The following is a 24,587-nucleotide window of genomic DNA, read 5'->3' as shown; positions in this document are numbered from 1 at the left end:
GTGAGAGTTGGACTCCGCCAGGGCTGCCCTTTGTCACCGATTCTGTTCATAACTTTTATGGACAGAATTTCTAAGCGCAACCAGGGTGTTGAAGGGGTCGGTTTGGTGGACTCAGGATTGGGTCACTGCTTTTGCAGATGATGTTGTCCTGTTTGCTTCATCAGGCCGTGATCTTCAGCTCTCTCTGGATCGGTTCGCAGCTGAGTGTGAAGCGGCTGGGATGAGAATCAGCACCTCCAAATCCGAGCATGGTCCTCAGCGGAAAAGGGTGGAGTGCCCTCTCAGGGTTGGGGGAGAGATCCTGCCCCAAGTGGAGGAGTTCAAGTATCTCGGGGTCTTGTTCACGAGTGAGGGAAGAATGGGCGTGAGATCGACAGGTGAAAAGGAGCTGAGCCGTAAGGCAAAGCTCTCAATTTACCAGTCGATCTACCTTCCTACCCTCACCTATGGTCATGAGCTATGGGTAGTGACCGAAAGAACGAGATCGCGAATACAAGCGGCTGAAATGAGTTTCCTCCGCAGGGTGTCTGGGCTTTCCCTTAAAGATAGGGTGAGAAGCTCAGTCATCCGGGAGGGGCTCAGAGTAGAGCCGCTGCTCCTCCGCATTGAGAGGAGTCAGATGAGGTGGCTCGGGCATCTGATCAGGATGCCTCCTGGACGCCTCCCTGGTGAGGTGTTCCGGGCACGTCCAACCGGGAGGAGGCCCCGGGGAAGACCCAGGACACGCTGGAGGGACTATATCTCCCGGCTGGCCTGGGAACGCCTTGGGATTCTCGCGGAAGAGCTGGAAGAAGTGGCCGGGGAGAGGGAAGTCTGGGCCTCTCTGCTTAAGCTGCTGCCCCCGCGACCCGACCTCGGATAAGCGGAAGAGAATGGATGGATGGATGGATGGATGTGTACAGATTAGGCTTTTAAATAGCAAAGGTCAGACTGAAAAAACTTCTAAATATGTACAGTATCTGATGAGATTATTTATTTAGATGTTTTAAATTCCACATTGTCAGACTTATTTTATAATTCATAAATTATACATTCTAATAATCTTAACCTTCAGTCTAAAGAGATGGAAATATTAGTATGGTTAATTTGCGCCAATTACTGTCTACTTTTATTTGTTAGTTAACATACAATTAATTAAACAACATACCATGTCTGCTTTGGAGGTAAATCTTTACACTGTGTGAAGCATTTTTTTCAGATCATTTTGCTATAGTGCTCAATGTGATTTTTTTTTTTAAACTACCAATTTGCAAATGCAGCATAATGGCAAGGATGTGCAGTTTCACCCAGTGCGTCTCTTTCGTCTGCAAAGTTAGTACAACACAAAAATGAAACTCATTCACTCCACTTGTACAACTGATTTGATTTTAATTGTTCTCATGTTATTCTTTGCACTTTGAAGAGCTAATGTATTTATGTATATGGTAATACAGGACAAATTACGTCCTGTATTGCTTCAGAGTGGTAGGCAACATTTTATGTTTCAACATGCATTTTTATATTATAAGGGATGGATGGCAACCCTGCTGGTGTGTGTGGAAAAGATCATGATCAAGAAACAACACAAGAAATGATCAACTAGCAGTGACCTACTACTACTATTAATAGATTTGTATTCATATGGTACTGCTTCAATAACAACATATGAAGGACAGTCGAATTAACTGGATTACATTAATGCATTTAAGGGCTGCAACACATTATTCTTAATTAATCATCAGCTGTATTACTTATCTATATCTCAGTAATTAATTTGTTGCACAGCCCTACCGGGATGTCCTGCCTCACAGTGGGACCTGACTGATGCCGTGCCGTGGGTGACACCTAAACACAACACCAGTTCTGATCCCCAATAGGCCTGACCCCATTGGCTCTCCGACGGTTTTGACTCTAGTTGAGTCTGGGGTTCATCAGGGGTGTGTTCTGCTCCTACTCTGTTCAATGCTTGCATGGACTGGGTGTTGGGCAAGGTTGTGGGATCCAGCGGCAGTGCAGCATCTGTTGGTAAAGGAAGATTCACCTATCTTGACGTTGCTGATGATGTTGTGATCTTCACAGAGTCAATGGAGGCTCTAATCAGGGCTCTTGAGAGATTGAGTGAAGAGTCTGAGTCTCTGGGCTTGCGAGTGTCTTGGATAAAACCAAGATTCAGACCTTTAATGACCTCTTAGGCACAGCCATCAGCAGTGTTTCTGTCTGTGGCAAGAGTGTCCATCTTGTCGAGAAGTTTACTTACCTTGGCAGTGACATTCATATCTCTGGTGACTCTTCCTATGAAGTTGGTAGACGGATTGGGAGAGCATGGGGTGGTCATGAGGTTGCTGGAAAGGGGCGTGTGGCACTCTCAATATCTATGCAAAAGGACAAAAGTCCAAGTCTTTAGAGTCCTGGTGCTTCCTATCTTGCTATGTGGTTGCGAGACATGAATGCTCTCCAGGGACCGGAGATGAAGACTGGACTCCTTTGATACTGTCTCACTTCAGAGAACCCTTGGGTACCACTGGTTTGACTTTTATGTTGAATGAGCGGTTGCTTACAGAGTCCTGAATGAGGCACATTACCTGCATTGTGAGGGAACATCAGTTACGGCACAATGGCGATGTGGAATGCTTCCCCCAAGTCTCACCGTGTCTGCTTGGGGGGGTTGGCCAACCAGGATCCCAAGCTGTTTCAACGTGTGGTGGGTGCAGCAACGTGCTCTACCAGTGCATGCTCCCCAACCTGACCTGAGTAGCTAATATTTAAAAAAATGGCAAATCTTGTTGTATTACAGTATTGTGACTAAATGGCTGGATAATATAGTATCATAACTGATCCCTATTGGCCAATAAATAAAGTTTTGTTTTATAAATTATTTAAACTAGAAACCTCCAAAAAGATCATTCAGCCATTTTTCATAATTAATCTGTGCCTATCAGGATCAGACATTCATCACAAAAAAAATGGTATAAAGTTTTAAAACTAGAAGTAGAGAATAATGGAAAACAAATACAAAATCCAGACAGTGGATATGTATTGCTACTCACCACTATGTGCTTTGGATTTATGTTTTTTCAGGTTCTTTACATCTGTGTAAGAATTTCCACACAGTTCACAAGCAAAAGGCTTCTCACCTGAAAAGCACACATTTATACATTTTAGTAACATACCTTTTTGGAGCATCTAGTTTGACTTCTTTGAACTAAATCCTGAGGTAAGTATAGATTAGGTATGACTTGTTTTCCAAGTTACTCTCACATTACCAAAGAAACTTGTTTTGGAAGCAAAAATAATTTAATCATTGCTTTTTTCTTGTTTACATTGATACAGCATTTTTCTGCTGTTTGCATGAAACCTATTCCTCTCTCCAACTCGATAAACAAGATTCACTGATGTGTTTTGGTGTCTGGCCTTGCTTGTTTGCAAAAAGTCTGAATATTAGAACAATTTAGACAAAAACAGGTCATTCAGCCCACTATGCTCACCAGTTCTACCCATTTTATTCTTTTAAAAAAATGTCTAGTCTAGTTTTGAAAGTCTCTGAAGTACTACTGTCTACCACACTATTTGGTAGCTTATTCCAAGTGTCTATGGTTCTCTGTGTAAAGAAAAACTTCTTTGTTTTTGTAGTGAGAATTATAGCAAAATGACACCTTTTATTAGCTAACTAAAAAGATTACAATATGCAAACTTTCGAGGAAACTCAGGCTCTTTCTTCAGGCAAGATGTAAGATGTAGAAGTTGCCCCGAAAGTTTGCATATTGTAATATTTTTAGTTAGCCAATAAAAGGTGTCATTTTGCTATAATTCTTACTACATTCATAAAGGCTAACATGGTACAACACCCTAGTACTAATGTGTGTGTGAAATTTACCCTTAAGAAGTTTCCAACTGTGCCCCCATTCTCTTGATAAACTCATTTTAAAATAACACTCTCAATCCACTGTACTAATTCCCTTCATCATTTTAAACACTTCAATCATGTCTCCTCTTAATCTTCTTTTGCTTAAGATGAAAAGGCTCAGCACTTTTAATCTTTCTTAATTCATCCCCAACATCCTAGTCACTCTTCTCAGAACTTTTTCTAGTGCTTCTATGTCCTTTTTGTAGCTCGGGGACCAAAACTGCACACAGTACTCCATATGCATTATAATGATTGAGCATAACCTCCCTGGACTTGTACTCCACACATTGTGCTTTATAACCTAACATTCTGTTAGCCATTTTAATAGCTTCTAAATTGATAGTGTAGAGTCCACTATGAATCCCGAGTCCTTCTCATAAGGTGTACTTTTGATTTTCAGACCTCCCATTGTGTATTCAAACCTAACATTTTTACTTCCTATGTGTAATACTTTACATTTACTGACATTAAATTTCATCTGCCACAATTCTGCCCAAGCCTGTATGCTGTCCAACTCCTATATACATATACACATATACACACACATACATATACACATATATATATATATATATATATATATATATATATATATATACACACACACACATTTAAGTGAAAAGTCTAAGAAAGTCTTTATAAGAATGGCTGGAGGCTTGATTGTGTTTATGATATTGGCTTTTATGATTAGGGGATTACAGGGTTTCATTTTAGACAAGGGTTTGTTGAGGATTAGTGGAATCTGCACTTTATGAGAAAAATAAATTCATGTTTGGAAAAAAAAAAATCTGTTTAATTAGGAACATTAAAACAAGATAGAAAGCAAGTTAGATCCAAAAGTACATAGCTTAATAGGTACTGGTTAAAAGCAGTAGCCTGCTTTAGAAAATGTGCTACTCAGAAAGAGGGAAAAGTCTAAAATTCTAACAAGGGAAGCTTGAAAAATAGATCTGTTGAGGTATTAGTAGCAAAAGCAGTGGTTTAGAAAATTCTAATACAAATGGAAATGGTCCTGATGAAGCTCAGCTGGCTAAAACTGTAAAGGTTGGTGGTTGAACAAAGTAGTTGTTATAACACAAAGTAATCTGATGGAATGCTTGTATTGGAAACACATGGAAATTATTTTCAGTTCATCTTTATTCTTACAAGCATTCATCAGAAAAGTAGAAGGCACGGTGTCTTGAAACTTTTCCTGCTTCAAACGGGATGCCCTTTATTTCCATTATAAAGCACAATAGCAAACTAAACATTTTTTTAAACTTATATAAAAATTCTTCACTTTAGAATGCAATTTAATGTGGCAAATTAATATATACAATAATTGTGAAGAAATAACTGACTCAAAAAATATTTATCCTTTTAAGTAAACAACAAAAGAAAAACAGCATATATTAAGATTGAATCATCTAAAACCATAGGAAGTAACAGAACGAGAAATAATAAAGTAAGAATATGTGGGAAACATTAAATGATGACAGCTATGAGGAAATCAAAGAAGCTAGATGAACGTTCTCAAAAGAAGAGATGTTAGAAACAGTCATGAGAGATAAAACAGACTGTCTATCTGGAGTGATGTTGCAACGGTAGAATCTGGATGACAGATTGGTGTCAGCACGTATGATTTTGGATGAAAGAGCACAAATGGTGATAGACAACAGCAAAAAAAGTACTGATCTAAAGAGGTGGGTTCAAAGAAGATGTAGTGGTGTAAGAGGCAACAGACTCTAAATTGGATAATGGCAAATGCATTGCACTAAAGTTGAAGGGCTATAAGGAAAAGATTATGCAGGTTTCTGAGGGGCTATGTACATCAGGGAATCAAGTCTCAGTTAAGAAAGTCAGAAAAGAAATTAGAATGATCAAATGAATGCATATTGTTTCACTGAATGATAGTAAAACAATTCCAGATATAAACAAAATGATTGATACAATGGCAACAAGTTATGTGGCTAGAAAGAAGAAAGTAGAGTGAAAGGCTAAAAAAGAAAATACAGGAAAAATTCCATTACAACGAATATCTTTACAACTAAATTTTCATTACAACAAAGTATTTTTATGGTCCCGACAGCTTCCTCATATGACACGAGTCTACAGAAATCTCATTACTATTAAGTTCATTCTGTAGATACTTTCATTACAACGAAGACCTTGAAATGCTTGAATGAATCATCCACAGAGCAGTTAGTTCCGTGGCCGCAGCTCAGTTGTGCACAATGATCCCTAAACAGAAATACTGTAATTTTTTATTCTTTCTTCGAACTTTCCTCGTATTGTTTCTTTTTTTTTTTTTTTGCCTTTTTTGTTTCCTGTGGTTTTCAGTGATACCTTTTTACTTATTGCTCGTCAACATTTGAAAAACATCCACTGGAATTTAACTCATTTTCACCCTCCTATAGAAACGGCAGACACGAAAAAACGGTAACAGTTCATATTAGAAAAAAAAAAAATTTTTTTTGCAGCTCTCGATTGTGGCAAAAAGAAAAAAGACGTTGCCAGTGAATTCGGAATTTCGCCATCAACACTGTCAACTTTCTTAAAAAACAGAGCAAAAAAAGAAGAAAAATCTTGGGTTGCAAACGTATATGTACTGTTGCATTTGAAGATGTCAGTAAAAACATTTTTATGTGGTTCAGTGATGCTCGTTCAAGAAACATTCCTATTAATGTGGCACTCATTCAAGAAAATGTGAGGCTTGTAAACTCTTTTGGGACCTTCCACAACTAGACAGCAAGCCGTCTGTACGGGGCAATAGCAACCTTACAGATATGCTGCGTCTCTCCGCCAAAGTAAACAGAAAAGATCTCGATAGGTGATGCAAGGTTAGGAGCACGTAAATTGTAAATGCAGATAAGAGGATTAGTTGGTCACTAACCTGGCCACTATCCTTCCAGACTGCTGTGTCTGTGTATAGCAGAGTGGCAGATCACGCTACAATAAATAACTGTGCCATTATTGTTTCAAGCTTAATAAAGCTGGTTTTGCTAAAGTACTGAGACTAAGCCTCATGTTTTGGGGTGCAAATCAGGGACTTATAGTGCGACCCTGATCTTTTATGATTTGCTTCTGTGGCGCTTCACACCCTGAAAGTGTATTATCGCAAGAAAACACGTATAAAAATTATCGTCAGCATAACTTGTAGACAGGGGGAGATTAAAATTAACATGAAAGGAACCATTGAAATGTTTGCAAATGTCTGGATACAAGTTAAAGAAAGCACTATAGTAACAAATACAGAATCTCATAACCAAATTTTCGTTACAACAAAATATTTTTTAGGTCCCTGGGAGTTCGTTGTAACGGAATTTTACCTGTATGTGAAAAAAAGCACTATGATGAAAGAAGAGGCTTAACTGGCTGATTGATAACTTGTGTTTCAATCATTTAAATTAGGGGAAAGGAATTATGGAATAACCTAACTTGTGTAAGAGAAAACATGATTTTACACTTAAATATTATGAAGAAAACAAGTAATTATGTGCAAGAATATGTATTTAACATTTAAATGAATAAAACAGAAAGCACAAGTCAAATTTCTTGTGAATGTAAATACATACAGTGGGTACGGAAAGTATTCAGACCCCCTTCAATTTTTCACTCTTTGTTATATTGTAGCTATTTGCTAAAATCATTTAAATTAATTTTTTCCCTCATTAATGTACACACAGCACCCCATATTGACAGACAAAAAAAAAGAATTTTTGAAATTGTTGCAGATTTATTAAAAAAGAAAAACTGAAATATCACATGGTCCTAAGTATTCAGACCCTTTGCTCAGTGTTTAGTAGAAGCACCCTTTTGAGCTAATACAGTCATGAGTCTTGTTGGGAAAGATGCAACAAATTTTTCACACCTGGATTTGGGGATCCTCTGCCATTCCTCCTTGCAGATCCTCTCTAGAAAAGTTCTATCATGGAGTTTGCTAAAAGACACCTGAAGGACTCTGAGATGGTGAGAAATAAGATTCTCTGGTCTGATGAGACCAAGATAGAACTTTTTGGCCTTGATTCTAAGCGGTATGTGTGGAGACAACCAGGCACTGCTCATCACTTGTCCAATACAGCCCCCACAGTGAAGCACGGCGGTGGCAGCATCATGCTGTGGGGGTGTTTTTCAGCTGCAGGGACAGGACGACTGGTTGCAATCGAGGGAAAGATGAATGCGGCCAAATACAGGGATATCCTGGACAAAAACCTTCTCCAGAGTGCTAAGGACCTCAGACTGGGCCGAAGGTTTACCTTCCAACAAGACAATGACCCTAAGCACACAGCTAAAATAACGAAGGAGTGGCTTCACAACAACTCTGTGACTGTTCTTGAATGGCCCAGCCAGAGCCCTGACTTAAACCCAATTGAGCATCTCTGGAGAGAGCTAAAAATGGCTGTCCACCAATGTTTACCATTCAACCTGACAGAACTGGAGAGGATCTGCAAGGTGAATGGCAGAGGATCCCCAAATCCAGGTGTGAAAAACTTGTTGCATCTTTCCCAAGAAGACTCATGGCTGTATTAGCTCAAAAGGGTGCTTCTACTAAATACTGAGCAAAGGGTCTGAATACTTAGGACCATGTGATATGTGTTCAGTTTTTCTTTTTTAATAAATCTGCAACAATTTCAAAAATTCTTTTTATTGTCTGTCAATATGGGGTGCTGTGTGTACATTAATGAGGGAAAATTAATTTAAATGATTTTAGCAAATGGCTGCAATATAACAAAGAGTAATAAATAAATAATAAACAACTGGTTCTAAAAAAGTAATATACCTTTTCCTATGAACATTATTAAAAATTAATTTAATTCCATTTTGACATTTTGTAATATCAAGATTGCTGTTGTTGAATGCACTGGTATACTGAAGCCATTAACTAACAAAAGAGTAATTGCAAAGGAGCTTCAATCTTGTACTAACCTGTATGAGATCTGCTATGCTTATTAAGTTCTCCAGAAGAAATAAAGCTTTTTCCACAAGTGGCACACTTATATGGCTTCTCTCCTATAAAAAAAAAAAGTGAATGCCTATATGTAAGACAGATAGATAGATAGATAGATAGATAGATAGATAGATAGATAGATAGACACAAATCTTTGCTAACCTACATTTATCATACCTATAATGCTGTGTAAAGGAAATTAAACAAAAGCTAGGATATGAACAAAACTCTCACTAGTATAACACCTAAAGTTAATGATAATATAAGATGAACAACTTCCAAGGAAATTTATATTGTAGATATTCCAGTCTGGTGTTAAGGCCAGTACTGACTGGCTCATTTTCATTTACTTTTCTACTTTTTTACTTTCTTTCAAAACAGATTTCCACATAACCAGCTGTGTTATTGATTCATGTCCCTGGTTAAAGCACAATACTTAGTATGTTTACAACTGAAATAAAACTGTAGATTATAGGTGTTATTTGTTCATTTAAAAAATATTGTAGGGTTATTGTTTAATGGCCATCAAGTAAAAACGTTTTAATAATAAAACAGCACACAAAACAATTATCGAAAATATGCATTTGGCATATACAGTACATCTGACATTAACAAAAAAGGGCTTGTTTTAATTAAAACCCATAACACTAATAAAAATGATCATGAAAATTCACGCTCAAAGCTTGAAGAGTCAACAATGTGTCTCCAATTTGTAGTGAGTTGTAAAAAGGTATTCTTTTTTCAGTTAAGGAAGGCCAAAGATTTTGAAGCAATGTTTTTATATTCACTAATAATGATGCTGGAGAGTGCATAAAGTTAATTAACAATTATCTTAAAATGTAGATGTGACAGTAATGACTCTAGCAACCTATACACCCATAAGTAAAACAGTCTAATTTGCCTCTTGCTTACTAAGAAATGAGGGCAGGTTTATTTTTATCAATATGAGAATCTCTATTTCTTGTCCTCCTCTAATTCAAAATGCTAGCTTGTGTAGTAACACAATTTAGGCGGGACATTGGTCTTCTACTTTGAGTTTGCTTGTAAAACATTTTCATCTACCCTTCCTTTCCATACACAGGACAACTTCTCAGATTTCCAAAATCTCAGTTCATTATTCTTTAATGTGAAAGCCAACATTTTGGTCCTCTCTCCTAAACTCTTCATTGATTCACTATTTACAGGTTACATTGCAGCAACCAAACTACTTGTTTTTTAATCATCCAGTTAGGAGAATCTCAAGAGAGTAATTTTGGGGGAAAACTGTACAATTTTGATCAATGGCCACCTAATCAGAGCATAATTAGTACAGCTGAAAACTTATTAAAATGCAACTGTGTTTACTAATTCTAACTCTATCCATCCGTCCATTTTCCAACCCGCTGAATTCGAACACAGAGTCACGGGGGTCTGCTGGAGCCAATCCCAGCCAGCACAGGGCACAAGTCAGGAACCAATCCTGGGTAGGGTGCCAACCCACCGCAGTAATTCTAACTCTAGAAAAGCATAATACAAAAAAATATATAACGGCAAGCAGTTCATACGTTCAAGTTCATCTTTTATCTGGCTCTTTCTGAAATGATCTGTGAAAATTTCATTTTTAATATCCAGATTTCTCATATATTCTAATGCAAAGTTGTTGAGTTATTGTATTAACACAGTAAAAATGACAGCCTGGATACAATGATATACTTTGGGACTTCCACATTAAAAGAAAGTCTGTTAGTTTGTTGAGTCAAACAGTACCACCATAACGCATGATGCAGCTATGAACAAAATTATAGTTAACCTTACTGCCGTATTGAACTACCAAAGAAAATGACCAAGGAAACTAAATACATTTCTTTAAATCTAAGCCATATGTAGGAGACAAAACTAAAGGAATTTATTGTGGCATTTTAGATTTCCTCTGCAAAAAAATGTCAAGGAACAAACATCACACATGAACAAGAAATTAATAAACCTTTTGGAAGTGCTGGCTTCAAATTCACTTTCATGATGAACCTATTCAAACTTTTGATTAGGTACTTTCTATGTAACAAGAAACAGTTGTCTTTTTTACACTCAGACTTTTATGTCAAGGCACTCTTTTAAATAAACAAGCCAGAAAAACATATTTAAACTTTTCTAGAAATTCATCCAGATTCCTGGTGGATATAAAACTTTTAAAATGACATTACAGGCCTGTGACATTTTAAGGCTGTTAAAATTGTGAACATATGTAAAAGCAGAAAATGTGCACAATGCCAAGAAGTGATTCCCCAAATAATGTAATATTTTAATTTGTTCATTTTGGTACTGGTAAATAGCACTAAACAGCTTGTTATTGTACCACAGTTGCTTGTGTTTTGCTGCATTTAACCATTTTATTTATATATACCTATCTATACATACAAATGAATTATTAATGAGGTAATTTTAATAAGCTAATCCACCCAGGCATTGATCCATTTTCTAAACAAATTACCTAATTTATGGTCATGGGGCGCTGGTGCAGGGTGGGGAAAAAATAGCACATTTAAACATACACACCCAAACTCACTTATAATGAGCCAGTTTAGACTCATCAGTTAACATATTATGCATGTTTTTCAGACAGAAGAGAGAAAAAAAAACATATAGCCAGAATACAAACCAAGGGAGATATGATAAGAAAGTAAAATTTGCACTCAACTGGTGCATGGACCTAGAATTTGAACACGTGTAAAGAGACAATAGTGTCATAACATATAAATCTTGATGATGGGGCAATTTGGCAGTTTTATTACAATTAGAAGGGGACAAGGAACATCTTGCAAAAGTATAAATAATTCAGGATACTTGGATTTCATGTCTGCTTTGGAAGCTCCAGGTTTAAACAAATGAAACATTTATCAGAAACAACATAAAGGTGACAGTCTTTTGACCATAATTAAAAATAATTAAGTACTACTTTTGTGTCCTTTACTGTATATCACTCTGGGTGTAAAAGCACCCTTTGCAGGGGTCATAGGTCTTTGTTGGACAATCACTGCAGAACTGTAGATGATGGAGCATTCTGCTAATGTGAAAAACAAAGTCATTGAAATGCGCAATGCAGAAAATGCCTACATAAAACATCAAAGTGTTTGAATGTCCCATTAAGCACTGTTGGACCTAGAGGATCTCTGTAAATACTGCCAAGAAGAATGGGGAAGAATCACTCCTGAACAAAGTGCAAAACTGGTAAATACTTATCCCAAAAAATTAAGGCTGCTATTGCCGCAAAATGGATCTTGGCAAAATATTAATGTGTTGGGCTTTAATGCTTATGCAGACACTAACTTTTTAATCTTTCTTTTTCAAGTAAATATCTACTGAAAATTGTTTATTTTGACTTTGGAAGTGTAATGTTACAGCATAAAAGTTCACATTAAAAATACAAACCGATTTCCAAAAAAGTTGGGACACTAAACAAATTGTGAATAAAAACTGAATGCAATGATGTGGAGATGGCAAATATCAATATTTTATTTGTAATAGAACGTAGATGACAGATCAAACGTTTAATCCGAGTAAATGTATCATTTTAAAGGAAAAATATGTTGATTCAAAATTTCACTGTGTCAACAAATCCCAAAAAAGTTGGGACAAGTAGCAATAAGAGGCTGGAAAAAGTAAATTTGAGCATAACGAAGAGCTGGAAGACCAATTAACACTAATTAGGTCAATTGGCAACATGATTGGGTATAAAAAGAGCTTCTCAGAGTGGCAGTGTCTCTCAGAAGCCAAGATGGGTAGAGGATCACCAATTCCCACAATGTTGCACAGAAAGATAGTGGAGCAATATCAGAAAGGTGTTACCCAGCGAAAAATTGCAAAGACTTTGCATCTATCATCATCAACTGTGCATAACATCATCCGAAGATTCAGAGAATCTGGAACAATCTCTGTGCGTAAGGGTCAAGGCTGTAAAACCATACTGGATGCCCGTGATCTCCGGGCCCTTAAACGACACTGCACCACAACCAGGAATGCTACTGTAAAGAAAATCACAGAATGGGCTCAGGAATACTTCCAGAAACCATTGTCAGTGAACACAATCCACCGTGCCATCCGCTGTTGCCAGCTGAAACTCTACAGTGCAAAGAAGAAGCCATTTCTAAGCAAGATCCACAAGCTCAGGCGTTTTCACTGGGCCAGGGACCATTTAAAATGGAGTGTGGCAAAATGGAAGACTGTTCTGTGGTCAGACGAGTCACGATTCTTTTTGGAAATCTGGGACGCCATGTCATCTGGACCAAAGAGGACAAGGACAACCCAAGTTGTTATGTGGCATGGGCAGCTTGCATGTCTGGAAAGGCACCATCAATGCAGAAAAATATATTCAGGTTCTAGAACAACATTTGCTCCCATCCAGACGTCATCTCTTTCAGGGAAGACCCTGCATTTTTCAACAAGATAATGCCAGACCACATTCTGCATCAATCACAACATCATGGCTGTGTAGGAGAAGGATCCGGTACTGAAATGGCCAGTCTGCAGTCTAGATCTTTCACCTATAGAGAACATTTGGCATCATAAAGAAGAAGGTGCGACAAAGAAGGCCCAAGACAATTGAACAGTTAGAGGCCTGTATTAGACAAGAATGGGAGAGCATTCCTATTTCTAAACTTGAGAAACTGGTCTCCTCGGTCCCCAGACGTCTGTTGAGTGTTGTAAGAAGAAGGGGAGATGCCACACAGTGGTGAAAATGGCCTTGTCCCAACTTTTTTGGGATTTGTTGACACCATGAAATTCTGAATCAACATATTTTTCCCTTAAAATGATACATTTTCTCAGTTTAAACTTTTGTTCCGTGATTTATGTTCTATTCTGAATAAAATATTAGAAGTTGGCACCTCCACATCATTGCATTCAGTTTTTATTCACGATTTGTATAGTGTCCCAACTTTTTTGGAATCCGGTTTGTACTAAATTAATTAATATGCGTATAAAACTTGTCATGCAGAAAATTATGAAGACTTTTGTACACCACTCTATAAAGCTGATAAGATGAATTTTAAAACTTCAATCCTTTTCAGCATTTAAATAACTTTTTCCTCTTCGTTCGACTGCTCCCATTAGGGGTTGCCACAACGGATCATCTTTTTCCATATTCAGCATTTAAATAACATTTCTATGAAAATATTTATTCATACAAAGAATTGTACATAATGTTCATTAGGAAGTAGATATGAAAAGGATAGAAAAGAATATACCTGTGTGCTTTCGAGAATGTGTGATGAGTGAGCTAGAGACAGCAAAGGATTTTCCACAAGTATCACAGATGTATGGCTTCTCTCCTGTGTGACGCCGCACATGGTATGTCAATGTGCTGGCTTGGGCAAAGCGCTGCCCACATCTATCACAAACATATGGCTTCTCCCCGCTGTGTTTCCTATTAACAAAAAGACAAGCAATCCAAAAAGGAGAAATTACATTTATTCAAACTATATAGGCAGCTTAATTACAAAAAAAAAAAATTTCAGATCATAATATAATATTTAGCAGCAACACTGTACACTTCCAGAGTTTGTGACAGTAAAAGAAATGCATAAAATAGGATTACTGTTGTAAGAAAAAAAGAAAAAAACAAAATCTTCAGCAACAACTTAAAATACTAGTACTAGTGGACCACACAGTACCACTACCTGCTCCACTGCTTACAAACTAATTTCATGCACCTGTTTTTCCACTTGAAAAAATACCTTTTTAAAAAAAAAAAAAACTTACCCTCAAACAATTTTCTGTTGAAAAACTCATTTAACAGTAGCAGCATTCCGGAAGCCTTCTTTACTTTACATAGATGTGGACAGTGACACTTCCTTATATGACTTAAGTCTTTTGACTTCAGATCCCCCACAATGTCTACTCAATTATCTGTTTTTTACTTCCTATTTCTAAAACCTTAATTTCATTAACAGTGAGCTTTGTCTACAGAGACTGCTAGCTACATTCTTTAATATAACCTAATTTCTCACACCATAACTTGCTGCTTCATGTGTTTAAGCCAAATTTACATTCATCTACACACTGTACTTTGAATTCCTGCTTGTTAGGAATTAAGTTACTCAACATACCAAAAACATCATTCTGATCAAATGTTTTTGTTCCTTCCCCCATAAATTTACCCTACTGATCCTTAACCTTCTTTAGGTTCAAAAAGTTGTCATACAATCGCAATTTTCTAAGGAGAATGACAAATATTAAAAACGTAGAATATTACTGACAAAGAAGATGTCATGTTGTGTTGGAAAGGAAAATAAAATATCACTTATATGGCAATAGTCTGTCACTATGCCACAGGATACAAGTCAAATGCAGGTATTGTACAATGACAGCTTTGCAGCTAATGCCAGAAAAAGCTGCAACACAAATGTATTTACTTAAATGTATTACTAGGTTCAATACAATACATCAGACTGCACCACTGCATGGTGAATGTTTTCCAAAGTGATCGCTTGCAAAAAACACACAAGTTAACATCCTAAGCCGCCAATGATCTTGGATGGGTTTTTAGGAAAATCTAATATGAGAAAAGCTTCAGAAAATCCAGATGCTATCATTTTGAATATGAAAACACTTTGTTCACTTTCACTTACAAAGGTTATATATGTTATAAAAAAAACAATGTGACATAAAATGCTGTAATTAACTTAGATTACCATGGAAACCATTTGGTATTTGTTGCTTTTCATTTTAATTGGTATTTGTTGCTTTTCATTTTAATTTTTATTTGGCTTCTGATTCTAAATTTTTGGGATAAACCTCTTCCACACTGTGCAATTTACATTTTTCTCACTGCTCTTCAACTTGCTCTTGAGAGCAAGAGGTGGATCTTCAATTCAAATGCACTGTATTATTGAAAAGTGGTTTTCCTGTTTATGTTCTGGAATCAAGTATAAATAGCATTTTAGCAAAAAACGCATGTACTCTGCATGCTTGAAGAATATGAATGGATAACAGACATGTTGATAATGTGACTAAAGTTACCAAGAATGTCTTTTTTTTTTAAATGGGTATTTTTTTCACATCATCTGCTGTTGTCCAAAGATGGTAACCACTGGACCTTGTTCAATTTGAATCTTTATTTTGTCCTTTCACCATGAAAACATGAGATTCAAAACTTCTCAGCCACCACTTTAAAGTACATAGGGTAAAATATTAAAAAAACAAAATAACACAACATTTGTGGGTGGAGTATTCTTGTAAATGCTTTGGGATTTTGTATGCTGTTAATAACACAAGTGACTATAAATCCTATAATCATATAATAAAAAACAACACAATGAGAGGAGAAGTTCACTCCTAGGACTGTAACCTTAACATTTTGGAAATGCTTGTGTGCCTCAGTGGTACAGTTAGGTCCATAAATATTTGAACAGAGACAACTTTTTTATAATTTTGGTTCTGTACATTACCACAATGAATTTTAAATGAAACAACTCAGATGCAGTTAAAGTGCAGACTTTCAGCTTTAATTCAGTGGGTTGAACAAAACGATTGCATAAAAATGTGAGGCAACTAAAGCATTTTTTTTAACACAATCCCTTCATTTCTGGGGCTCAAAAGTAATTGGACAATTGACTCAAAGGCTATTTCATGGGCAGGTGTGGGCAAGTCCGTCGTTATGTCATTATCAATTAAACAGATAAAAGGCCTGGAGTTGATTTGAGATGTGGTGCTTGCATGTGGAAGATTTTGCTGTGAACAGACAACATGCGGTCAAAGGAGCTCTCCATGCAGGTGAAAGAAGCCATCCTTAAGCTGCGAAAACAGAAAAAACCCATCCGACAAATTGCCACAATATTACGAGTGGCAAAATCTACAGTTTGGTACATCCTGAGAAAGAAAGCAAGACTTGGACATCCACGGAAGACAACAGTGGTGGATGATCGCAGATTCATTTCCATGGTGAAGAGAAACCCCTTCACAACAACCAACCAAGTGAACAACACTCTCCAGGGGGTAGGCGTATTAATATCCAAGTCTACCATAAAGAGAAGACTGCATGAAAGTAAATACAGAGGGTACACTGCAAGGTGCAAGCCACTTATAAGCCTCAAGAATAGAAAGGCTAGATTGGACTTTGCTAAAGAACATCTAAAAAAGTCAGCACAGTTCTGGAAAAACATTCTTTGGACAGATGAAACCAAGATCAACCTCTACCAGAATGATGACAAGAAAAAAGTATGGAGAAGGCATGGAACACCTCATTATTCAAAGCATACCACACCATCTGTAAAACATGGTGGAGGCATTGTGATGGCTTGTGCGTGCATGGCTGCCAGTGGCACTGGGACACTAGTGTGTATTGATGATGTGACACAGGACAGAAGCAGCCGAATGAATTCTGAGGTGTTCAGAGACATACTGTCTGCTCATATCCAGCTAAATGCAGTCAAATTGATTGGGCGGCGTTTCATCATACAGATGGACAATGACCCAAAACATCCAGCCAAAGCAACCCAGGAGTTTACTAAAGCAAAGAAGTGGAAAATTCTTGAATGACCAAGTCAGTCACCTGATCTTAACCCAATTTAGCAATCATTTTACTTGTTGAAGACTAAACTTCAGACAGAAAGGCTCACAAACAAACAGCAACTGAAAGCCACTGCAGTAAAGGCCTGGGAGAGCATTAAAAAGGAGGAAACCCAGCATCTGGTGATGTCCAGGAGTTCAAGACTTCAGGCTGTCATTGCCAGCAAACGGTTTTCAACCAAGTATTAGAAATGAACATTTTATTTCCAGTTATTTAATTTGTCCAATTACTTTTGAGCCCTTGAAATAAAGGGATTGTGTTAAAAAATGCTTTAGTTGCCTCACATTTTTATGCAATTGTTTTGTTCAAGCCACTGAATTAAAGCTGAAAGTCTGCACTTCAACTGCACCTGAGTTGTTTCATTTAAAATTCATTGTGGTAACGTGGAGAACCAAAATTAGAAAAAAGTTTTCTCTGTCCAAGTATTTATGGACCTAACTGTATAACGGATTAAATTCTTGCAGTATGGATTACAGTTGTGCTTGAAAGTTTGTGAACCCTTTAGAATTTTTTATATTTCTGCATAAATATGACCTAGAACATCATCAGATTTCAACTCAAGTCCTAAAAGTAGATAAAGAGAAACCAGTTAAACAAATGAGACAAAATTATTATACTTGGTCATTATTTGTTGAGGAAAATGATCGAATATTACATATTTGTGAGTGGCAAAAGTATGTGAACCTCTAGGATTAGCAGTTAGTTTGAAGGTGAAATTCGAGTCAGGTGTTTTCAATCAATGGGATGACAATCAGGTGTGAGTGGGCACCCTGTGTTATTTAAAGAACAGGGATCTATCAAAGTCTGCTCTTCACAACACATGTCTATGGAAGTGTATCATGGCATGAACAAAGGAGATTTCTGAGGACCTCAGAAAAAGAGTTGTTGATGCTCATCAGGCTGGAAAAGGTTACAAACAAAACCATCTCTAAAGAGTTTCGACTCCACCAATCCATAGTCAGATTGTGTACAAATGGAGGAAATTCAAGACCATTGTTACCATCCCCAGGAGTGGTCGACCAACAAAGATCACTCCAAGAACAAGGTGTGTAATAGTTGGCAAGGTCACAAAGGACCCCAGGGTAACTTTGAAGCAACTGAAGGCCTCTCTCACATTGGCTAATGTTCATGTTCATGAGTCCACCATCAGGAGAACACTGAACAACAATGGTGTGCATGGCAGGGTTGCAAGGAGAAAGCCACTGCTCTCCAAAAAACACATTGCTGCTCGTCTGCAGTTTGCTAAAGATCACGTGGACAAACCAGAAGGCTAATGGAAGAATGCTTTGTGGGCGGATGAGAACAAAATAGAAGTTTTCGGTTTAAATGAAAAGCGTTATGTTTGGAGAAAGGAAAATACTGCATTCCAGCATAAGAACCTTATCCCATCTGTGAAACATGGTGGTGGTAGTATCATGGTGTGGGCCTGTTTTGCTGCATCTGGGCCAGGACGGCTTGCCTTCATTGATGGAACAATGAATTCTGAATTATTTCAGAGAATTCTAAAGGAAAATGTCAGGACATCTATCCATGAACTGAATCTCAAGAGAAGGTGGGTCATGCAGCAAGACAACGACCCTAAGCACACAAGCTGTTCTACCAAAGAATGGTTAAAGAAAAATAAAGTTAATGTTTTGGAATGGCCAAGTCAAAGTACTGACCTTAATCCAAGTGAAATGTTGTGGAAGGACCTGAAACGAGCAGTTCATGTGAGGAAACCCACCAACATCCCAGAGTTAAAGCTGTTCTGTATGGAGGAATGGGCTAAAATTCCTCCAAGCCGGTGTGCAGGAATGATCAAAAGTTACCGGAAATGTTTAGTTGCAGTTATTGCTGCAAAGGGGGTCACACCAGATACTGAAAGCAAAGGTTCACATACTTTTGCCACTCACAAATATGTGATATTCGATCATTTTCCTTAATAAATAAATGACCAAGTATAATATTTTTGTCTCATTTGTTTAACTGGTTTCTCTTTATCTACTTTTAGGACTTGAGTGAAAATCTGATGATGTTTTAGGTCATATTTAAGCAGAAATTAGAAAATTCTAAAGGGTTCACAAACTTTCAAGCACAACTGTATTTGAAAAAAAAGTTACCAGTATACTAAAAATTATTTTTAGTATTACATTTAAATGTGCTTGCAAAAGGAAACAGGACCCATAATGTCAGTGTAAAGACACACAATGTCAGTGTAACAGTGGCTTAAAGGTAATGAAATGTCTATGTGTATGGGCCTGCATGTAAACCATACATAAAAAATTAGCCCATAATGTTAAGAACATTACCCAGAATGACATGTGGTTCAAACTGATTGGCACATCAGTGCTGGCACTAGCCCAAGCTGGTGAATCGAAACAGGGAGGGAGGACAAGTCAAAAAAACCTTTTACTGTGTTATCTAAGAGATGGAATTTGAAAATAGTGAGAGAGAAAGAAGCTGCACATTTATTGGTTCAACCCAGAGTAGTGACTACCTGCTATTCAATCCATTTCTGTAACAGAACTTTAACAAGTGTTTCACAGGTTAAGATGCTTAACTGTGTCCATAATTAAGAACTGATATATTTATTAGTTTGTTTAAAAATAACTTTAAGTCTGTGCTGTGCTTGTAGTGACTGGTGGCAGGATTGTCACTCCATGTTTTGTTAATCTTTGTTAAACTTTGCTTGGTGTCTATCCTATCCTAATCTTTTGTCTGAGTTATCTTTGATAATAATAGTGTTGCTGAGACGTCTATGAATTAAGAAGTTTTATTTTTATCTTTGATACTTGAAAAATGAAATAATGCAAAAATGGGGTTTAGATTTAGTTACACCCCTTACTGGTTTTAATGCTGGAAATTATTCAGTCTCTATGGAAAAATCTTGACGAAGTCCAAGCATGTGTGCTTTTTCATCTTGATTACAGAGATGCATGCATTATGGGTTTTACAGAAAGTTAGCTAGCTGTAAACAATTCTGATAATATTTTGACAATTTATGCATTTGGTAAACCTATGTGTTTGGCTAGAGACTCCACCATCACTGGTAAGTCACAAGATGGAGGTATTTGCCTAACGTCTTCACACATTATACACTTCATGTCATTATTAGTATAACATGAAAAACGTTTCTGCTTTAGGTATATGTTGAGCATTTCCTTTCATCCTACACTTACCCAGATTGTTGCAGACACGGAACACACATGAAATGCATGTACTCCAAATAATGATATACTGTATTATTTATCATATACAACTCCAGGCCCCTCACACGCAGATAAGGAGCCTTGGCTTGAGCTGGGAGAACTTTTTGCCCACAAGCCAAGCTCTGTCAAGGTGGTGGATGGGATAGCAGGCTGTTTCCTGCTTATGCTGATCGACACATTTACAAAACAAAAGACACTGATGAAAAGGTGCGAAGGGATTTAAGGTGGGAGATTACAAGCTTTTTCGTAGGCTTCAGAGATTCTAGTGTTAATTAGTACTGATGAACTGATTTGACTCAAATTTAAAAAATAAAATGCAGTGCTCAAATTTTAATGTGTGACAGACATGGATAATCCTCCATTTTAACAAAAATAGTGGGGTTTACAAATAATGACAATGACAAGAACTACCTGATCTATCTTACCATGTGCATATTCCAAATGTTTTCTATCATGAACCTGAAAAATACTGCTTAAAATCAATACTAAAAACAGAAACTCAAACTGTTATATCTCTACTGATGAATGACTGAACACTAATATAGTTAAAGATATTTTCATTTAACAACATGTTTTAAAAGTCTGGTTTGTCAAGAGAATAACTCTGGTTTGTACCATTTAAAGTACTTACTAAAGAGTCATATTTAATGGATGACCTAAAGATTCAAATTTCAAATGCCAAAAACTCATGGTGCTTTAATTTTCCAAGTGATCCCATCCATTTTTTTACATTTGGCCCAACATTAATGCTTCCTGTATAAAATCAAAATTTGAGTTAATTTAACATTAATCCATTATTTCAGAACTCTTGTAAAACAAGCCCCTTTTTTTCTGTGTTTAAGGTGTCTTACATGAGTGATCAGACCTTGTTACTGCTTAGCCTGTGTACTGTGGTCCCCGGTCGGGCTCCGCTCAGGAGGACCAGAGGAGGGCTTGTGCCTCCTCCAGACTGCGAGGGGGCGTCCGTCCTGGTTATGTTGGGGGCCTCGGGTACAGGGCTTGGAAGCCCAGCCCTGTAGGGACCCGTGGCCACCGCCAGGCGGAGCCCCGATGCCGGAATATCCCGTATGCTCCCCAGCTGGGGCTGGAGCCCGGCTGGGAAGGCCAGGAGGACCAGAGGAGGGCTTGTGCCTCCTCCAGACCACAAGGGGGCAATCGCCCTGGTTGTATTGGGGGCCATGGGTAGAGGGCTTGAAAGCCCAACCCTGTAGGGGCCCGTGGCCACCGCCAGGCAGCGCCCAGGTGCCTGGGGAACCCTGGAATCCAGCACTTCCGCCACAACAGAAAGTGCTGGGGGGAAGATGACAGGGGACACCCGGACGGCTTCCGGGTGAGCAGCCGGCACTTCCGCCACACTGGGGTGTGGCCAGGACTGATTGCCGGGAAGCATCTGGATGCCCATCCGGGTTCCCATTTAAGGGGCAGCCTCCCTCCAGTGAGTAGTGGATGTCGGGTGGAAGAGGACAGAGCTGGAGAGAGGAAGGGAGGCGGCCAGGACAAAGACAGTGGAACTGTGAGGACTGTGCTTTGGGGAATCGGTGCTGGAGGCACTGGGGTTGAAAGTGCACGTAATTATTGTAAATATTAGTGAAAATAAACAGTGTGTGCTGTAACTTATGATGTCCGTCTGTCTGTGTCCGGGTCCCAGTCCACAGTACAAATGCAGAATTAAAAAATGACTTGAACTGATGTTACCTGTACTCAGTTAATCCTAACTGAGAGATTACATTACATTTGCCAACGTACCACTCCAAGACATGATGCATGTGCTTTCACTATGTCCATCATATTTTAGGGGTTATAGTCATGAACATTTGTTTGCTTTCAAAAGCAAAACAAATAACACAAATTTAGCATTTGCAGATTCATATACAACAAAGTAGTATGCGGTTTTGCCCATATTGCTAATTGCATGTACTGTATATGCAAGCGTTTCTGTTCCAGTAGCACTGATTAAAGAAGTTTATGTACCCAAAGCCAAATTTCCACTGCAAGATGATTCAACATACTAACAAACATTTACGCACTCTGTACCCATCTCATTTGGATACCATAAGCAACTAGAAAGGATTACATTTTTATCAAATCTAATATTCTGGATTTCTGACTCACCTGGAGTGTATTTTGAGATTACTAGATGTGGCAAACTGTAGGCTGCAGAAGTCACATTTGTAGGGTTTCTCTTCTCCATGATGCATACGGCTATGGAAGACCAGTTGACATTTTTGTGCAAATGCTTTGTCACACACATCACAGTGGTAAGGTTTCTCCCCTTGAAATGAACATTTTACATCATTAATTAATTCTGAAAAACTGGAAAAGTATAAATGCTTATCTTTATAAAATATTTACTATTACAAATTCACTCAGAGCTGTAGAATAATGTAAAATTCATTAGAGTCATGTAAAGTACGCAAAAATGAAAAAGGTGGTAAATATGGCCACTGGAGAAGAAAGTAAATAAGCATGCAGTTTGTATGGATTCTTTAAACACTCTATTTAAGTGGAGTCTGTGGACAAAATTTGATGATTAGTCATGTGGATCAACCTGAAGGCAGAAAAGGTAAACAGATTTTTGTGGAATGATATACCTGTACAATAAATTAGAAGGACTCTATCAGTGTGTGTCATTGCAAAGGTGGAAGGAATTTTCAGACTGATATACTGCATAAACTACCCCACTCTGTAGCATAAATAAACCTGAAATTCTCTGCTATTTTTGTCGTTTGTGCAAAAGTATAGTTCATTAGTTGAAGATGGTGTTAAAATAAACATCTTTTGATACACTAGGAGAAATCATCAGTAATGTACCCTGCAATTATAAGGTATTTCAAGCTTTTCAACATCAGACACTCTTGCTTAATGGAGGCCCTCCAAGTCTGGTAAAAGCCCTACTTTGTGTTCCACTAGCACTCAAGACTAGATAGCTCATTCCTCCTGATCCACAGCCACCAAACGTTCTTAAAACGTTTTAATCCGAGGACCCAAATGAGCTAAAATTAGATGGACAGCATAGTCATAAAGAGACAAATAAAAACTGTCATATTATAAATGTACGTTTTATTTCAAGGATATTTATACATGATTTCTACAGAAAGAGTAATGTGGGAAACAAACATTCTTAAAATGATACTCCATATATCCATTTTCCAAACCAGTCATCACTGACATTCATATTAAATATGTTAGACAATATCCTAGGATCTTTATGTTTAAATCAATTTCAGTAAGTGCACTCTCTTATTAATGAATTACCTTGCATGCTAGACTAAAGTTGTACTGTGGAGCAAAAGATTTCCTCAGTGTGACTACTGAGTTGTCAAAAGAAAAACTGGCTATTTTTCCATGCATATACCTTCAAAATATGTAGACTATTTGATCTTTCGAGATGACAGATTAAGTGCTTGAAATTATGCTAATTGGAGGACTCCACTGCTCAAGTAGAAAATGACAAATATACAGAAGTGGCGTGATTTGGGAGGAATAGCTTACCTGATCTGAATCAAAGTTGTGAATTGTTTCTGAATTTCACTGCTAGCACCATATTATCTATAACAAACACGATATTGCAAAACACAGTTGCTCAATAGTGTAGCTAAGAAAAAAAACCTTGTGCCAAAGGACTACAAAACAACTTTCTAGTTATGTCATCTGATTTGAGTGCTTCCATTCTAGACAAATTTAAAATAGGGGTGCAAGAACTGTCACAGGCTTAGAAGGAACCTGTTGGATTCACCTTCAAGGTCAAAAAAGATAGTGATGTGTACTGGGAGTGGCTTCTCCTGCATTATAAAGGAAGGTCAGAGATGTGGAGACTAAATGGACCCCATTTAAAACCTGAGTAGTTGTGGCAGCATTAAGAAAACAAAATGAACAAAATCTTTCTGCCCGTTATGGAAACAACACCAAATTTAACAATAAGGATACTACTACCTTCTAGGCAGGAACCACCCTACTAACTAAACCCTCAGAAGCTGCCATCATATTAGATATTTCAGTTCCTAAGACATTACAGCAAAAGATTATAGGATTATTTAATTCCTAATT

General features: G+C 37.6%; 1 protein-coding gene across 5 annotated transcripts in view; it reads right to left on the bottom strand.

Annotated features, from left to right (window-relative positions):
• LOC120533882 (myoneurin-like) overlaps positions 1 to 24,587 on the bottom strand; it is a 77,216-nt gene that overhangs the window by 5,673 nt on the left and 46,956 nt on the right. For 4 of the 5 annotated variants that reach the window (XM_039760998.1, XM_039760962.1, XM_039760973.1 and 1 more), the window contains 4 exons: positions 22,653 to 22,812; positions 14,030 to 14,208; positions 8,789 to 8,872; positions 3,027 to 3,113 (listed from right to left, as the gene is read on the bottom strand). In XM_039760998.1, the coding sequence (XP_039616932.1) occupies positions 3,027 to 3,113; positions 8,789 to 8,872; positions 14,030 to 14,208; positions 22,653 to 22,812 (510 nt within the window). The remainder of the gene's footprint in view (positions 1 to 3,026; positions 3,114 to 8,788; positions 8,873 to 14,029; positions 14,209 to 22,652; positions 22,813 to 24,587) is intronic. The other variant, XM_039760981.1, reaches the window with a different exon arrangement.

The sequence above is a fragment of the Polypterus senegalus genome, chromosome 1 (assembly GCF_016835505.1).
Source record: "Polypterus senegalus isolate Bchr_013 chromosome 1, ASM1683550v1, whole genome shotgun sequence".
NCBI lineage: Eukaryota > Metazoa > Chordata > Cladistia > Polypteriformes > Polypteridae > Polypterus > Polypterus senegalus.
Note: the sequence above shows the minus strand (reverse complement) of the source record. Positions and strands in the feature narration are given on the sequence as shown.